Source organism: Pan troglodytes, chromosome 11 (assembly GCF_028858775.2).
Source record: "Pan troglodytes isolate AG18354 chromosome 11, NHGRI_mPanTro3-v2.0_pri, whole genome shotgun sequence".
NCBI lineage: Eukaryota > Metazoa > Chordata > Mammalia > Primates > Hominidae > Pan > Pan troglodytes.
The window spans coordinates 82,076,426-82,094,670 of record NC_072409.2 but is presented as its reverse complement, the minus strand read 5'-3'; the positions used below and the strand labels follow the sequence as shown (position 1 = coordinate 82,094,670).

The window sequence follows — 18,245 nt, the reverse complement described above, 5'->3', positions numbered from 1 at the left end:
CAAAGATAACTGAAGCAGGCAAAAGGATCTGAAATATGAACCTCAAGACTGTAAAGTGAGGTGCTTTTGCCTGTCCTTTTTTTCTGTGTTTCCTTTCTCTTCTTAGCATTTTTCTCTTTTGGCCTAGATCCTCTATCCTGAAAAGACCTACCTTATTGCCTCAGTGTGGCATAAAGAGGGGCAGAAGGAGCACATTTATTTCTGGGAGTATCTCTAACTCCTTGAATGGTGGCAGTGGGAATTGTGTAATGAACCACAGAGACTAAGAACTCTCTGGCCCTCATTCTTATCCCAAATTCCCTCTAGGTCTATTCTTTGTTGTAATAAATGTTAAACATGTATTCTGCTGGATTGAGATAGATCAGATCTGTTCCTCTAGACGTGGAGTAGAGAAGGGTGGTGCACCAGTGTGTTCTTGTGGAGGGGCGGGGAAAGCAAAGGGTACTACAGTTATTCTTTGTAGGAACCGAGAGTCTGGGGATGATGGGCCCTCAGGGTCTATTTTGCTAGTCCAACCTCTTGTTTCTCCTGAGAAAATACAGTAAATGAATAAGGATTTTAAACACTTAAACTCATTTTTTAAACAAAAAAATGAGCTAGCAGTTGAAATAGTTTTTTGTTTTGTTTTGTTGTTGTTTTTTTAAGACAGAGTTTCGCTCTTGTTGCCCAGGCTGGAGTGCAATGGCACGATCTCGGCTCACTGCAACCTCCACCTCCCGGGTTCAAACGATTCTCCTGCCTCAGCCTCCCGAGTAGCTGGGATTATAGGCATGTGCCACTACACCTGGCTAATTTTTAGTAGAGACGGGGTTTCACCATGTTGCTTGGTCAGGCTGGTCTTGAACTCCCGACCTCAGGTGATCCGCCTGCCTCGGCCTCCCAAAGTACTGGGGTTACAGGTGTGAGCCACCGCACCCGGCCTGAAATAGTTCTTAAATTCAAATTCAATTTTGTGTATTCCAACAGTATTATCTCAGCAGTTTAGTTTTTTCCAGTTCACATCCATCCATCTGCCTGAGGAGACCAATGCTCTCAGCTTTCCTTATTCTCACAGTTGTCCATCTAATCAAGAATAGTTCCCACCAGGCTTCTGATTGCCCCAGGTTAGGTCACATGCATATCCTCAAATGCATCGCCATAACAACAGAGATGGAATCCTTTCAGCACTTGCTTGGTCTTATGTCTACTGCTGTGGGTAGGTAGGTTGTTTGTATAGGAGGTGTGGCACAATGGTAGGAGAAGGAGATTATTCCCCATACAAAAAAGAAAAAGAAAGATTCTGCTCTTCAGACAGAAAAAAGATCCTGCTCTTCAGACAGAAGAAAACTTACTGGGTTGACAGTTACCCCTATATTAGTCTGCTGTATTACTCAGTGCCTCTTAAAACATCCTGGATTTTTAACTTAGGAGGACATGGAATTAGAATTTCTCATTTTGTTAGATACGGATGATTTACCATTTAAAAATTTGTTTCCCAATATACACATCATCTTAATACACAAGATGTAAGAAAACCAACTTGGTGAAAGTACTTGTGGGAATTTTTTCTTAATTCAAGTAATAGGATTCATCTAGATCTGTGTTGTCCAATGTGGTAGCCTCTAACTACATGAGGCTTTTTACATTTGAATTAAAATTAAATACTAGCCTGGCACAGTGGCATGCACCTGTAGTCCCAGCTACTTGGGAGGCTGAGGCAGGATTATCACTTCAGCCCAGGAGTTTGAGGCTGTAGTGTGCTATGATCACGCCTATAAATAGCCTCTGTATTCCAGCCAGGGCAACATAGTGAGACCCTGTCTTTAAATAAATAAATAAATAAATATTAAAATTCACTTCCTCATTTGTGCAGGATACATTTCAAAGTGCTTAGTAGCTGCATGTGGCTAGTGGTTACTGTATTGCACAGCATAGGTTATACATTATCATCATCATCATCATCATCGTCGTCATCATTGAAAGTTATTAGTACACAGTACTGATCTAGACAATTAAACCTATTTTTCTGGCTGGGCAAGGTGGCTCACGCCTGTAGTCCCACAATTTGGGAGGCTGAGGCAGGTGAATAACCTAAGGTCAGGAGTTTGAGACCACCCTGGCCAACATGGTGAAACCCATCTCTACTAAAGATACAAAAAATTAGCCAACTGTGGTGGTGCGCGCCTGTAATCCTAGCTACTTGGGAGGCTGAGGCAGGGGAATCGCTTGAACCCGGGAGGCGGAGGTTGCAGTGAGCCAAGATCACACCATTGCACTCCAGCCTGGGCGACGAGTGAAACCCCATCTCAACAATCAATAAATAAAAATTTAAAAGCACTGTTTTTCCAGCTAGGAGCAGTGGCTCACACCTGAAATCCCAGTACTTAAGGAGTCCAAGGCAGGAATATTGCTTGAGCCCAGGAGTAGAGACGGGGTTTCACCATGTTAGCCAGGATGGTCTCGATCTCCTTACCTTGTGATCTGCCCACCTCGGCCTCCCAAAGTGCTGGCATTACAGGCGTGAGCCACCGCGCCTGGGCTTCTTCGATTCTTTTTAATGTAATTACTGAAGAAATCCAGAAAGCTCTTGAGGGAGGAAGGCCAAGGAGTTATCCTTAACCTAATAGGAGCATGTGTGATCAATGGATTTTAATTAGATAGAAATGTTTTCTTTGAAAATGCCTTTGTCATAATCTTGTATAAAATCATGTAACAGAAATTCTTCACCTTTTTAAGGAAAAGTTTTCATCAAATCAAACATCTAATTGCCTGGTTTCCTCCCTTTATTTTTGGCTTGGGGCCCAGAGCAAAAGGGTATTTTACAACAACACAATCTCTAACCTTTCATCAATGAGAAAAGATAGAGAAATTTCATTTTTCCTCCCATTTTCTCCTAATGCACATAATTTTTAGGGGGAAAAAGCCTAGGAGTAATTTGGAACAGTTTTGGAGCCTATTACGCTTTTATTTATTTATTTATTTTTGAGATGGAGTCTTGCTCTGTTGCCCATGCTGGAGTACAGTGGCGTGATCTCAGCTCACTGCAGCCTCCGCCTCCCGTGCCCAAGCAATTCTCTTGCCTGTCTCAGCTTCCCAAGTAGCTGGGATTACAGGCACCTGCTACCATGCCTGGCTAATTTTTGTATTTTTAGTAGAGACGGGGTTTCACCGTGTTGGCCAGGATGGTCTCGAACTCCTGACCTCATGATCTGCCTGCCTCAGCCTCCCAAAGTGCTGGGATTACAGGTGTGAGCCACTGCACCCGGCCCCTATTATGCTTTCTAACATAAACTTTATTCCCTGATTATTTGGAATGTCTAATTTTTATCTGTGGATGAAAATTGGCCGTTTGTAACACCCACTAGATTTGTAAGCCATGGGAGACCAGGGATGGCATCTAACTTGCTCACCATTGTACATCCAGCATCTCACTTGGTGCCTCTGGCACACAGTAGGTACATAGTAAATACTTTTGAATAAAGATTTCTATTATTCAGAGACTCTAGTTCTTCTGTTTGAAGGATTTTGCTTTTCCTCCATTCTCCTGCATTACTCTGTCTTCCTTCCAAGTATGGAAAAAATACATTTGGATGTAGCACTGTTTTTCAGGTTAAGAGGCCACAATAAAAACTGGTTATATAGGGCCAGGTGCGGTGGCTCATGCCTGTAATCCCAGCACTTTGGGAGGCCAAGGCGGGCAGTTCACTTAAGGCCAGGAGTTCATGACCAGCCTGGCCAACATGGCGAAACCCTGTCCCTACTAAAAATACAAAAATTAGCCAGGCGTGGTAGTACAATGCCTGTAATCCCAGCTACTCAGGAGGCTGAGACAGGAGAATTACTTGAACCCAGGAGGCAGAGGTTACAGTGAGCTGAGATGGCACCACTGCACTCCAGCCTGGGTGACAGAGCAAGACCCTGTCAAAAAACAAAACAAAACAAAAAAATGGCCGGGCGTAGTGGCTCATGCCTGTAATTGTAGCACTTTGGGAGGTCGAGGAGGGCGGATCACCTGAGGTCAGGAGTTCAAGACCAGTCTGACCAACATGGAGAAACCCCATCTCTACTAAAAATACAAAATTAGCAGGGCGTGGTGGCAGGCGCCTGTAATCCCAGCTACTCGGGAGGCTGAGGCAGGCAGGAGAATCGCTTGAACCTGGGATGTGGAGGTTGCGATCACACCATTGCACTCCAGCCTGGGGAACAAGAGTGAAACTCCATCTCAAAAAAAAAAAAAAACCTGGTTATATAGAATAGCATCATTTTTACCCGCTCCCACATCAAGATTGCCTTGAAACTAAATATTTTAAGCTTTTTCCCCCATGCCATTTAATTTGTAATTTTTAAAATAAACAGTATTTGAAAGCTTCTAAGACATCTGCTTTCTGTAGGTTGGAACATGTGACCAGTTGAAACAGGGCCTTCTATCAAGTTCATTTTTATGCTTTGTGCATTACCCTTATACTAGAATCACAGATTTCCTCTGCTTTGCCTGCCAGTTAGCAGCTTGTTTCTTAGTGCTGAAAAAAATTTTTTTTATTTTTCTTAAATGCCTTTTATGAAAACTATCAATAAAAAATTTATATCTCTATTCCCCTAAGGTCTTAAATTTAATTGTATCAGAAAAATTTTAAGGGAGGGAGAATTTGAAATCTGATTGTACTATCTTAAAAAGCAGAATACTTTTAAATACTGTAAATATGGGTATTCATAGCTGATCCTTTTTTCCTGTTTCTAGGACTATCCTATTAAGTGTAATCTCACTGCTTAATGAGCCCAACACCTTCTCCCCAGCCAATGTCGATGCTTCAGTTATGTTCAGGAAATGGAGAGACAGTAAAGGAAAAGACAAAGAATATGCTGAAATTATTAGGTAAGGTTTTTTTTTTTTTATTACCTCAAGTTATACAAAACCAAAATATATTCTGGAACCAAGAGTTTAAATCAAACTTAAATATCCTGTCCATTCCAGGATAATTTTCCTCTATTAGATTTATAGTGTGGGAAGAGAAGATTTCTGCCTGAGCCTAAAGAACTTTGCTGTTTACCGAGAGAACAGCCACTAGAAGATAAGGCAGTAGCAGACCTGATTTTCTAGGAACCAGAACTTCTAGGTTCTGGCCAGGCACGGTGGCTCATGCCTGTAATCCCAGCACTTTGGGAGGCTGAGGCAGGCGGATCACCTGAGGTCAGGAGTTCGAGACCAGCTGGCCAACATTGTGAAACCCTGTCTCTACTAAAAATACAAAAATTAGCCAGGTGTGGTGGTGCACACCTGTCATCCCAGCTACTCAGGAGGCTGAGGCAGGAGAATTGCTTGAACCCGGGAGTTGAATGTTGCAGTGAGCTGAGATCACACCACTGCACTCCAGCCTGGGTGACAGTGCGAGACTCCATCTCAAAAAAAAAAAAAAAAATTTGAATAAATAAAGCCTTCCAGTTTATTGGCATTCCTGACCATAGCAGCAAGGATCGTTTGGAAATCCTCATTATCAGCAACACTAATGTATGGTATAACAGAGCCCTAGAATAAGATTCAGGGGACTTGGAATCTACTCATGGGACCATTTATCAGATAATTTTTGGGGTCTTTTACTTTCTCCTCTGTATAAAATGGAAAAAAGCTTAACCTTTAATCTCTTAGGACATCAGGTTCTTATAATAGTACCCAAGAAATTTGCAATAAATACAAACCCTACACTTCCCCTACCCTCCACCTCTTTTTTATTTGTTTCTAATTAATTTTTTTTTTCTTTTTGAGATGGAGTCTTACTCTGTCATCCAGGCCGGAGTGCAGTGGTGTGATCTCGGCTCACTGCAGCCTCTATCACCTGGGTTCAAGCAATTCTCCTGCCTCAGCCTCCCGAGTAGCTGGGATTATAGGCGCCCACCACCATGCCCAGCTAATTTTTGGATTTTTAGTAGTGACAGGGTTTCACCATGTTGGCCAAGCTAGTCTCGAACTCCTGACCTCATGATCCACCCGCCTTGGCCTCCCAAAGTGCTGGAATTACAGGCGTTGCCACTGCACTCAGCCTCCTCCACCTCTTTTTAAAGAAACAGACATGGTCTTACTCTGTTGCCTGGGCTGGAGTGCAATGGTGTGATTACATGGTAACTTCAAATTCCCGGGCTCAGGCAGTCCTCCCACCTGGGCCTCCCAAGTAACTAAGACTATAGGCATGCACCACCACACCCAGCTAATTTCTATGATTATTTTTGTAGAGATGAGGTCTTGCTGTGTTGCCCAGCCTGGTCTTGAACTCTTGGCCTCAAGTGATCCTCCTGCCTCAGCCTCCCAAAGCTCTGGGATTATAGGTGTGAGCCACCGTGCCTGGCCTCCACCCCCCTTGATATTACATTTTTATTTCTTAAAATAGAGACCCCAAATACAGTTACAGCTTCCTCTGTGCATAGGAGTTGACTAAGCATTGGCATTTATACAAATAAGAATAAAATCTAGTTGGCTTGAGACCATGTGATATGAAAAAAGTTAAAACAATGCTGGGAAAGGACATGAGGTGACTGCTGAGTAATATAAAATCAGCAGTTCTAAATTTTCTGCCCATTGGGATCACTTTTAAACTGTCCCTAAACAATAGCTGTCTTTTATGGGATTACAAGGACAGAGTTTGGGCATCTGTGTGTGTATATATATCTCACCTAGGTGACTGATGTGTACCAAACATTGAAGATAATTAGAAATATTAAGATCCTACAGAAATTTAGAGGAGTGGGAGTGTACTAAGGATTGAAAGATCGGAAAGCTTAGGTATACATATTCCCAAGGTACTTCTATATATTTCTTAATTTGTTTAAGGGTCCGTTTATCTCATTCTATCTATTCCTTAATGACCTAGTACAGTACCTGACACTAAGCAACAGCTTTGTGTTAGGTACTCATTAAGGCATAGCCTGTCTCCTTAGGGAGCTCACTTTATTAGCATTTGAAAACAAATGACCATGTAGTATTATACCTATAGAAGCCTAAACAAGATACACTGGGAGAAATATATAATGTAATAGATTTCCTAGCAGAGATAATTCCTTATAACCAATACTTTTTCAGGTGAAAAAAGGGAAAACACCCATGTTTGCTAAAATACAGGAGTATAACAGCATGACATGTTAAGGGAATTACAAATGCTTGAGTGTAAATTCTGATGTGGGAAATATTAGAAAATTAAGCAAGAGAGGCACCAGGGTCTTCAAAGACATTGAAGTCATGATAAGAGTATGGTTCTTAATGTAAGAAGTGATGGGGTACCACTTAAGTATTTTTGGGAGGGAAGAGGTGATGCTATTTGAGTTCTGATAAAAGAATTGGCTGCCTGGTGTGGTAGCTCACACCTGTAATCCCAACATTTTGAGGCGGGTGGATCACCTGAGGTCAAGAGTTCGAGACCAACTTGGCCAACATGGTGAAATCCCGTCTCTACCAAAAAATATAAAAGTTAGTTGGGCATAGTGGCACACACCTGTAATCCCAGCTACTCGGGAGGCTGAAGGCAAGAGAATTGCTTGAACCCGGGAGGCAGAGGTTGCAGTGAGCTGAGATCGCGCCACTGCACTCCAGCCTGGGAAACAAAGCAAGACACCGTCTCAAAAGAAAAAAAAAAAAAAAAAAAGACAGTCAGCTGGGCACAGTGGCTCACGCCAGTAATCCCAGGACTTTGGGAGGCCGAGGCGGGCAGATCGCTTGAGCCCAGGAGTTCGAGACAAGCCTGGGCAACATGGCAAAATACCATCTCTACAAAAAAATTAGCCAGGAGAGGTGGCTTATACCTGTAATCCCAGCTACTTGGGAGTCTGAGGTGGGAGGATTGCTTGAGCTCTGGAGCCAGAGGTTGCAATGAGCTGAGATTGCGTCACTGTACTCTAGCCTGGGTGACAGTGGGAGACCTTGTCTCAAAAAAAAAAAAAAAAAATCAAATAGTTGGCCAGGGGACCAACATGGACTAAACTGAGGTAGTAGTAATGGGGATAAGGGGACAGATATAAAAATATTTAAGCTGTAAAGCAATAGGTCTTTGGAGTGAGATTTATTATTTTAAGAAGCAGTGCTCATTTATTCAGAGAAGTAAAATGGGAGAAACTGTCCATAGAGGTAGAAAATGCATATGCAGTCTACCTCTGCATATGGAACATCAGGACAGAGGCTTCCAAAAGGCATTTGTTTATATAAGCCAAGAGCTGTCAGCATAAAGGGAGTGGTGGTTAAAATTATGGGAACAGAGATTATGTCCCAGGGAGAGTGCTGAGTGTGGAGATTGAAGCCCAGAAGCCTCAGGACCATCAATATTGAAAGCAAGGCAACAGAAGAAAAGCTTCAAGCACAACTAAGAGATTGACATTAGGAAGATCAGGAAAAGTGGTCTAGTCTTGATGACTCAAATTTTTATAATTGTTGAAGGAAACAATTTATTGTTCTGTTCATTCATACAATCAGTATTTATTGCACACCTCTTATGTGCCAGGCTATGTGCTAGGCACTGACTGGGGAAATGGGACTAAGAAAGACATTTACGCTCACATTCAAATATGTGGAGACAGAAGAGTGAGCAAGCAAAAAATACTAGATAGTGCTAAGTAGGATAATGTGAAAGAATGACTAGATGGCTGCTTTAAATTGGGTTGTCAGGCCAGGCCTTCTCTAAGGTGATATTTAAGCCTTAATATCTGAGGCCTTGATTCTGAGTGACAGGAAGGAGCCAGGCATGTGTGGGGCAGGGGAAGAGCATCTGGTCCAGACAGAAAAATCAACAAGGTGTGTCCGAGATGCCAAAAAAAGACCAGGGTGAATGTGTTGAAGGGCTGGAGAAAATACAAGAGTGGGTCATGTGGCCGGGTGCAGTGGCTCATGCCTGTAATCCCAACACTTTGGGAAGCCGAGGTGGGCAGATCATGAGGCCAGGAGTTCGAGACCAGCCTGGCCAACATGGTGAAACCCCATCTCTACTAAAAATACAAAATTTAGCCCGGTGGGGTGGCGGGAGCCTGTAATCTCAGCTACTTGGGAGGCTGAGGCAGGAGAATTGCTTGAACCTGGGAGATGGAGGTTGCAGTGGGCCGAGATCACGCCGCTACACTCCAGCCTGGGTGACAGAGCAAGACTCCGTCTTGGGTGGGGAAGAGTGGGTCGTGCAAGACACTGGAATCTGGCATAGGCATTTGAATTTTACTGTCAGTGAAAATTAAGAGGATAATTAAATTAAGAACTGTTGGGGCACTTGAGTTTGGTGGTGAGGTGACTAGGCCAAAACCCTAGCCAATCCCCTAAGCACCCCACCCCACATTAAACCAGAGTGGCACGTTTTATTCACATATGCAACCTTTATGATCTAGCCCCAAGAAACTAGGAGGCGTATTAGCCCTTCTATTATCTATTCTTATTCTGGCAGTTATCCCTGTGCTTCACACATGCAAACAACAAAGCATGACATTCCGCCCACTAAGTCAATACCTGTTCTGATTCTTAAGTCGCCGACCTATTGGCCCTTACATGAATCGGAGGACAGCCAGTTGACGAGGTGATTCTGGCTATAATTGATCCACTGCTTTAAACTCCCTTGATATTAACAGTGTATTTCCCCTCCTAAAAAGTCAAAGTTTACTTCAAAATTGTACCCAATGGGTTGAAAGCATTTGGTGTAGTACAGGGTATCTGTCAGATGCTTTCAGGCAGGTACTGAAGTTTGGAGAGCTGAGTCATAAGTAATATTGATTATTTAAGGCCAATTATAAATCTGTCTTAAAACAAGACTTACCGTAAACCATTTCTGTGTCACCCTCCCTTCAGGAAACAAGTTTCAGCCACTAAGGCCGAAGCAGAAAAGGATGGAGTGAAGGTCCCCACAACCCTGGCGGAATACTGCATCAAAACTAAAGTGCCTTCCAATGACAACAGCTCAGATTTGCTTTACGACGACTTGTATGATGACGACATTGATGATGAAGATGAGGAGGAGGAAGATGCCGACTGTTATGATGATGATGATTCTGGGAATGAGGAGTCGTGACGTGCTCCTTCAGTGCCCCTGTACTGCCCTGCCATCTCAGGCCAAAGGGAGGGGAGCAAGTGGGGACCTGGCCATGGCCCCTCAGCAAAAACCTATTCACAGCGGGTGGGGAAACACACACAGCTCCTGCTGACTCCCCTTATGGATCTCAGTTTGCTCCTTTTTATGGACCTTTAATGGAGAGAGAGTAACCCTCCACAGAATGTCTGAATTCTTGCATTCTTTACCCTTCCATCACTATATTGATTCTTTTTTTAAAAAACATCAACCCAAACTCCCGCCTCACTTCGTCTCTACAGAATGTTCACAGCAAAACACGTTTGGTCTGTTTTTAGATTCTTGAAGAATTCAATAGTCTTTCAAGATGTTTAATGTGTTTAAAGCTGGGAACCTGTTGGGAGTTCACAAGTGCTGCATATACTGGGTAGCAAAAGAAAATGGAAAAAAACCCACAAAACAAACTTAAAAAAAAAAAAAAGCAAATTTGCCAAGGTTTAGCTGCTCATTTACATTAGTGTGTGTGCATTCGTTCAGCCCCATGGTGGTGAATTCTGTTTCTTTCCTTTCCTAAGGCTGGGACATGGTGGGCGTCAGGGACTTTGTGCTAAGCCTGATGAAATGTGCTCCTTCAATCTCCATGAAACCATCGTAACATGGAGGCCTCAGCTGCTCTGAGGAGAGAAATCAGACTTTGTTTTTTGAAATCGATTGGGATCGAAAGCCTGAAATAAATATTCATACTTTACATAGAACTGAGCACTTGGTTGCTATTTATTTTAAAGGCAGGGTTATTTTTCCCCCCAGGGAGTGGGGCAAGTGGGGAAGTTGGGATGAGTGTGTGTGGGAGCAAAGAGTTAAAAATCACTATGCTAAGTTTGGTTGATGCTACTGGGGGGAAAAAGTTGAAACTACTGGTGACCACTGTTGGGAGAGGAAACATCTGTTTTATAGATTTAGCATGGCCTTCCCATCAAAAATACACTCTTACCATGACGTTTTGTTTTTTGTTTTTTAAAAGTAGCCACTTTTAATTACTCAGTATTAATCCTAGGTGCATGTGTTAAGATTTCAGTTTTCATCGAGCTGCTTATACTGATAGTGAAAAACTTGGATGTGTGTGAGACGAGTTACCGCTTTCTTCAGTGGATGTGATCTGGACTTTTTTTCTCCTTTCAACATTACCTAGGCTGTGGAGTGCAAGCAGAATTATGCATAGAAATTGTGGCAGGGCTGAGGGAGTTGACTGCAGGCAGTTTTTAGGCCAGATAAGGCTAGATCTTCCTGCGATGCACTCGCTGCAGCTTTTGATTTTCCAGATCTCAATCGTGTTGCTTCAATCAATATTGAGATCCAGCAGCCTTCACCATCCAGGAGACTTCAGAACTTGAAGGTAATTTTTGGTTGTTATGGGGGTGCACCAGATCATAGGAGGGCATTATTTGGAGGAAACCGCTATAATGTAAAATCAGATTTCAGAAGGAAAATGCAGCAAGGACTGACTGTAGTCCTATTTCAGACCCCTGGGCACTAGTGTCAACTCCTCCTTTGGCTCGTAACTCAGAACCAAAGGGCAGATTAGGGACAGGGGCAGGAGGGATCCTAGGATGGCCAGAGTAGGTGACGCTTACTTCCTTAGCTCCTCCTTCCATTCTGATCTCAGGGTTTTCACTCTTCAAACTCCCAAACACATGACTTCTTCCCAGCAGCCCTTCCCGGCCTCTAAAGTTTGGTCCCAGCAGCCCTTCCCAGCCTCTAAAGTTTGGTCTGGTATGAAATGGGACTGTTTAACAAGCAAGGCTCTTGGGGGACACTGTTGAGCCTGGTCCCAGAATCTGTGATCTCCACAGGGCCAGGGTTGCTACTTGCGCCCAGAATCTAGTGATTTTAGTCAGATCCATGGAACAGAGCAGCTTCGTAATACATTGTCAAGTTACCTGATTACAAACTCTCATAGATGTTGGAACTACCTTTTTACTCCCCATACTTTGTAAGTAATGCTTCCAGATTAACCTGCAAATCTTGTGGAGCCAAAGCCTCTCACAGTGCTGATTTACCTCCCCGAAAATGCCCCCAAACCCCCATGCAAGTTTACAGCCAGTAGCTTGGTCTTATTCTCTTGGAGCCCTAAAATTAAGCCTTTCATTCCCCTTTGCTAAAGCATCTCACTCCCAGGGCAGCCCCAGCACCCTGGCATTGTGGGAGGTGCTCTGCTGCACAGCTGTTCCATCAGGCCCTATTGGCCTCTGTTACACATTGACTCAGGGAGCCGGAGCGCCAAGTGGAGGTTGTACCTTTCAGCCCTTTGGGGTGTTAAGTGTCAAGGGCTGGGTTTGCCTCTGATGAGTACAATCAGTTCCAGAAGACTGCGTAAGTCTCTTGCTAGCAGGTGGACATTCTGGTATTTTAGACTGACTGAACGAAACCCAGAGGCTGGTTCCAGAGCTCTGTCCCTGAGAACACATCCCTGTGGAAAATACTTGAGTTTGTAATTTTTTTTTTCCCCCTTCTGGGAGCGGAGGTCTCAGGCTCAATCCGGAACCATGTACGTACAGTTTTGCTTATTATTTGATGTGACATGAACTCAAAATCCTGCATTTTTAGATTCCTTTTAATTCTAATTGAGGCCTCACTAGATGCTCTTCAGTTCTGTGTATTTTGAGGCTGGGTGGAGAAAGTATATGATTCCGCTGTTGATTCTTTCAGTCTTCCCCCCTTCTCCTTTTATCAATCATTCCCGAGTTATTTTCTATTAGTCAAACTTTTTTGTAGAACCTTCTTTCCCTTACCCTGGCAAATTGCTTCTTTACTTGCTGGTTTCCTTACGTTTGGGGCACATGTTGTAAGAAACTGATTGGAAGGGGAAACGTGCAGCTCTCCACTGGAAAGGAACTCTCCACCCCTCCCATCCTGATAAAACAAACAAGGTTTACATTTACAACTAAAAGGATTCAGATGCAATTTTCAACTATTCTGAAACCAGCAGGACACACCTGACTTTAATAGTTTTAGCTGAAATTGTAGATGTTTTTCTTCAGTTTAACTTATGAGAAAAGATTATCTGACGGATTTTGTGTTGACTTCCCCTTTAGTGGTTTATTTTGTCTTTTTCTGCCCATCTGTCTACTAATAAAATGTGAAATAAAATACCTGTATTGCTACTTCCCCATGAAATGACCCTCTTCTTTTTTTACCTTGTGTTAAAGAAAACTAAAAGGTGGTCTCATTATCACTGTTAAGTTTGCAGATTACGCTGGGGCTCAGCTGAAAAATTAGACAAAAACCAAAACTGGGGAATCTGCCTTTCTAACTAACTCACCTCCCTGGTGTATCCCCAGTCCCTTCAAGCTCCTTATAGACGTAGCCATTTGTTAAACTTGATTCTGAAAACGGGAGCTGATACGAGTAGGTCAGTGAGGGATTGAGGGGTGCTCTGCTGCTTTCCTTAGGCAAACATTTTCACTGTCATTTGTTTTCCTAACTTACTTACTGCTGCTAATAGCAGGGATCAGGCAGATCACCCTATTTAATAAAAGTCCTAATTTTACTTGTAGACACTTACTTACCTTTTTTCTAGATAAGGTCCCAAGCTGTGGGTTAATAGGAGTATCGGTCCCATCTGATGACAGGACCATCGCTCTCAATTGTAGAGGCCAAAAGCAGAAAAAGTAGATTGTGACCCTAGGCTGGTTCTGACACAATCAATCAATCACCTGACTAGCCATTTTATTTCCTCCTTTAACCTGATCTGAAGCAGCGATTTAGGAGTGAAAAGAGAGGCTGTAGCACCTTGGGCAACACTTACTTCTAGGCCCTGAGCTTCCTGCCTGCTGGATTGGAGCACAGTTGTGGTTGGCCAACAGGAGATCTGCCTCCTTCCTATGGCCCTTGGTTACTCCCTGGCTTCTGACCTGACACAAGGTGAATGGTTGGTTGGGCTTTTCTGGAGCAGATATGTAGCCCCGGATCCACCAGCCTACCTCATGACACCCCAAAACTCACTAGTCACGTGTTCTACCATAGCTTTTGACTGCCAATCAAGATTATGTTCAGTTGATGACAAGCGAAAGACAGGTATACCTGTTCATACTTACTCTCCCTTAAGGCCTAGAACCCTGCTCTCAGTTCTTGGCTTTGCTTCAGATTGATTGTAAAAGTCCACTGAGATTTGGAAAAGAAATTACCCTGCCCTGGTATCCAGTGGACAGGGCTCTGTGGGACACTGCCCTATCCCTAAGTCAACTTTGATCAACATGGCCTGGGCCCTGTAAGGAGGTTTAGCTGTCCTTACAGCCATTGTGATTTGGGCCAAGAGGGTCCAGTAAAAAGGAAAACCATTTCAAGCCTTTATAGCCTGTGTCAGAAGACTATGACCATGTGGGATCTCCTTTAGCCCTGTGAAGTCCAAGATTTCTGCCCTGAGCTGCCCTTCAGTCACACCACACAGAGACCATGCATGCTCTCAGAACTTTATTAGGTGGGGATTGGGCAAGAGAAAACCCCTGAAACAGTTGCCCACATGGTTCAAGACAACTAGAATGGAGATGTGTTGCTTGGAGATACCTTAGATTTTTAAAGGGGAGCTGACTGGCTGAATAACTCAGATTATTTTTTTTTTCATGGTCAGCCAGTCTCTAGTAAGTCTCTAGGGACATGACCAGACCAGAAGCCCCTGTTCTATATGAAGACAAACAGGTGGCCATACTTGTGTTGGGTGGAGGGATACCGCTGCTATTCCCAGATCCAAGATTTGGTGGAAGGAGACCATGACAGATGACAAACGGAACAGTTTCTCAAAAAACAGAGGTATGAAGTAATTACACAGGAAAGAAAACAATTTCCAAAGGAGTGAGACAAGTCGTGATTCTTCATTGGTACCTGACCCCTATACCCAAACAGCCTTGAACCAGCCCTTCCAGAGACTGCCCCTAGTGGCCCACTGGGCAGTGCAGGCTGTGAAGAAGACCTGAAGGCAGATGGGGTGGGGGTGCTTATTTTGCTACAGTGGAGAAGGGGCTTGAATGGGGAGGGCAGACCTGGCTAACATCTGCCGCCGTCCCCCAACTCCCCCCCAGACTTCTATCACATTTACAAATACATACATAAATACATTACATACAGTAGCCAGTCTGGGAGGCAGACTCCCCACAGAGGCATGGCTGACACATGTCGGGAATTCTAGGAAAGGGCACTGGGCTCCCAAATACGTGCTCGTGTGTTCTCTCCTGCCCAGGATAAGCCTTGCCCCAGCCCACCCCTCTCTTCTGGGTTTAGTTTGTCCAGTATGGAGAGTTGCCGTAGGCAGGTTTGGAGGCTTGAGACTTGGGCTGCAGGGAGCTGGGCTGGCTGCGCTGACCCGAGCCACTCTGAGGAAGAGGAGAAGGGAAGGCTGTCAAGGCTGGAGCAGAACCCCTGGCCCAGAGCAGGGTGGCTGCCTCCATCACTGTACTCACCTGTGCATCCTGCGGAAGGTGGTGGTGCAGCAGCTGTGAGTGGGGCTGCTGGTGGGCTGGCAAGATGTGCAGGAATGGTGGGGGTGCATAGCCAGGGGCCGCTCCCGGGGCCAGGGGCCCAGTGGAGCCCAAGGCCGAGGGCAGGCTGAAAGGTGGAGGCGTCCCTGCATGAAATCCCTGCTTGTCAAAAGTCTACAGGGCAAAGAAGACAATGGTGAAGGTCAGGTTGGGCTGTAACCTCTCAAAAACCTATACACCCAACCCACCTTTGTCCCTCACCTGTGTCTTATTGTAGACAGAACCAGTCATATCAGGTAGACCAGTGGTGCTTGAAGACACTGATACTCCTAGGAGGAAAAGCAGTTGTTCCCCACAGCAGTTGTTCCCAGCTCCAGGCTCCCCACCTCCAGGATCACTCGGGTTGCCCTGCCTGACAGGGATCAGGCAGGAGCCCACCACTCCAGGCCTTATCCTGGAAAGGAGAGGTAAACACTACCTTTGCCAGGCCCAGAACCTGCAGACTTGTTTGGTGCCTGCGATGATCCAGCATAGCCACCTTTGGAGTAGTCTCCTGCTGCTGTCCCCTGGGTCAGGTCGTCAAAACCTAGCGTGGCAAGGTACAAGAGGCAAGTGTGAGCCAGGCAAGCCTGTCTAACCCCACGTGTCTCTGTCTGGGAAGTACCCCTCACCTGTACTGTAGCCGTGCTGGCCATAACCACTGGCCTGCTGGAAGGGAGGTGTGGGAGTGCTGAGGTTCACCCCATGTTGCTTGGCTGAGGCTGGAGGGACCTGGGGGGGCAAGCAGATGAGGTATTAGTGTGGGAAGAAGCAAGCTGAGGCTGGTCAGGTACCCCTGCCAGAGCCTAAGGCAGCAGGTGACATACCCACAACCACAGGGGACCTGTGTTTTCATTAGTGCAACACATGCTGGATCTAAACACAGCAGGGGAAAAGTGACCTTGTCCCCAGCCTGAACAGTTTCTGAAGACCAGATAAGACGGAGTGGAATCACAACCCTCCCTCCCTGCTGGAAGATAGGTCCCAGGTTTCCACCTGCCAGCAACCCAAGGCCAGGAGACACAGTCACACCCGCTGAAATACTCACAAACATGGTGGGGCCATACTGGAAGGCACTGGGCATGCCTGTGTAGTAGGGAAGACCAGTGTAGCTATAGCCAGGTGGCAGTGCAGGGTTCAGGAAGGGCTGCTGGGCTGTGTGGTGGGTCTGTGATTGGCTCTGCTGTGGCTGAGCTGGTGTGGTAGCGGGTACAGGGGATGCAGAGTCCCCACGGCCAAACTTTGTGACATCACCTAGGAAAGAGCACTGACTCCAGCCACTGCCCTTCCTCCAACCAGAGAAAGGCCACACTGGCTTCTGCAAACAGGAACAGGTCTGGCTGCCAGCTCAGCACAGGCTACTAAGAGGCCTCTCTCAGCTTGCTGTTGCTGCTTCCCAGCTCCTGGAGTTCGCGCTAGGCCGGCCCCGGGCTACTCCTCATCCATTGAGCAAACTCACCTGGATATGGATTATTAGCTAGGCTCCCATCTCGGCTGGCAAGCGCTGTGGGTGCAGCAAAGGGAATTCCATAGTAGTCCTAGGAGAGACCAGGGAGGCTTGATCAGCGACTGGCCCTGCTTGACTCCCAGGAGAGCAGAACCAGCACATGTAGGTGGTGACGCCACACTCCTGAAACAGACTCCATGCCTGAGAGCCAGCAGTCCCAGGGAACGCCAAGTAAATGGTGCCCCTCGGAAGAGTGTGCAACTAGGCGGCCTGCCTAACACATAAGCACACAGACCGGCCAACCCTGCAGCTTCACCAGGCAGAGCTGCTGGAGACCAAGCCTCACACATCCATTTGACACCACAGGCAGATGCTTGTGTGAATGCCTCGGGCTGAACCAACTTCGCTGGCTTTTCTGTGTGAGAGACTAGAGCAGTTAGGAAAGCTGACTAAACAGAGCAGACCCGAAAAAGGAGGCAACAGAAGTGCAGGGGCCTGAAAGGTTTAAGGGGGGACAGGGGGCAGTGCCAGGTAGGCACGGGAATAAGCAGGACCCCAGGTGAAGCCCAGAACTGGCCTGTCACCACCTACACTGCTCTCAAAACACTGACATGGCCTAGGACAAGCTTGTCCAACCCACAGCCCATGACAGCTTTGAATGTGGCCCAACACAAATTCGTCTTTCTTAAAACATGAAATTTGTTTGCAATTTTTTTAAGCTCATCAGCTATCTTTAATGTTAGTGTATTTTATGTGTGGCCCAAGACAATTATTCTTTCAATGTGGCCCAAGGAAGCCAAAACATTGGACACCCCTGGCCCAGGACTTGGGGGAAGTATGGCAGATACAACAAAGAGTGGAGACAGAGACGGCAAAACACAGTGGAGCTTCGTGGAGGAGGGGAGGTCTGACCTGACCCTCACTCACCATCCAGGGCCTCGCACTCCTGGACACACCTGGCCCCTGAGGAAAGGCAAAGCCCTTGGGCTGTGCCCGATCCCAGAAAGGAGCCATCCTGGCTGGGAATGGCACTCACACCCTCCAGGAAACCTCCCGGAAACCCATAGCAGCCTAGAACCCCCAGAAGAGGCAGAGCTGGGAACACACAGAGCTGCACAACTGAGGACGGGAGCAGAGAAAGCCCAGAAGGGGGAGCACTTTCACAGAACACGAGAAATCTCCAGGCAGGAACTAGGCTCACAAGCAGCAGAGGTGAACAAACAACCCGAGGGATAGAAAGAGCAACATATCTCAAAAGGTGGGCTCCAGAGGGTGTTTTCTCTAAGGCACAAA

General features: G+C 45.7%; 2 protein-coding genes across 53 annotated transcripts in view; one reads left to right on the top strand and one right to left on the bottom strand.

The window, feature by feature from the left end:
- The window catches only part of UBE2R2 (ubiquitin conjugating enzyme E2 R2), a 103,065-nt gene extending 89,896 nt beyond the window's left edge, over positions 1–13,169 (top strand). For 2 of the 3 annotated variants that reach the window (XM_016960746.4, XM_016960747.4), the window contains 2 exons: positions 4,718–4,852; positions 9,779–13,169. In XM_016960746.4, the coding sequence (XP_016816235.1) occupies positions 4,718–4,852; positions 9,779–9,998 (355 nt within the window). In that variant the 3' untranslated portion in view covers positions 9,999–13,169. The remainder of the gene's footprint in view (positions 1–4,717; positions 4,853–9,778) is intronic. The other variant, XM_016960748.4, reaches the window with a different exon arrangement.
- A 1,281-nt stretch (positions 13,170–14,450) lies between these two features.
- UBAP2 (ubiquitin associated protein 2) overlaps positions 14,451–18,245 on the bottom strand; it is a 130,365-nt gene continuing 126,570 nt past the window's right edge. For all 50 annotated transcript variants that reach the window (XM_063788672.1, XM_063788674.1, XM_063788664.1 and 47 more), the window contains 7 exons: positions 16,965–17,043; positions 16,554–16,759; positions 16,138–16,237; positions 15,945–16,052; positions 15,728–15,795; positions 15,449–15,640; positions 14,451–15,361 (listed from right to left, as the gene is read on the bottom strand). In XM_063788672.1, coding sequence (XP_063644742.1) covers positions 15,266–15,361; positions 15,449–15,640; positions 15,728–15,795; positions 15,945–16,052; positions 16,138–16,237; positions 16,554–16,759; positions 16,965–17,043 — 849 coding nt within the window. In that variant the 3' untranslated portion in view covers positions 14,451–15,265. The remainder of the gene's footprint in view (positions 15,362–15,448; positions 15,641–15,727; positions 15,796–15,944; positions 16,053–16,137; positions 16,238–16,553; positions 16,760–16,964; positions 17,044–18,245) is intronic.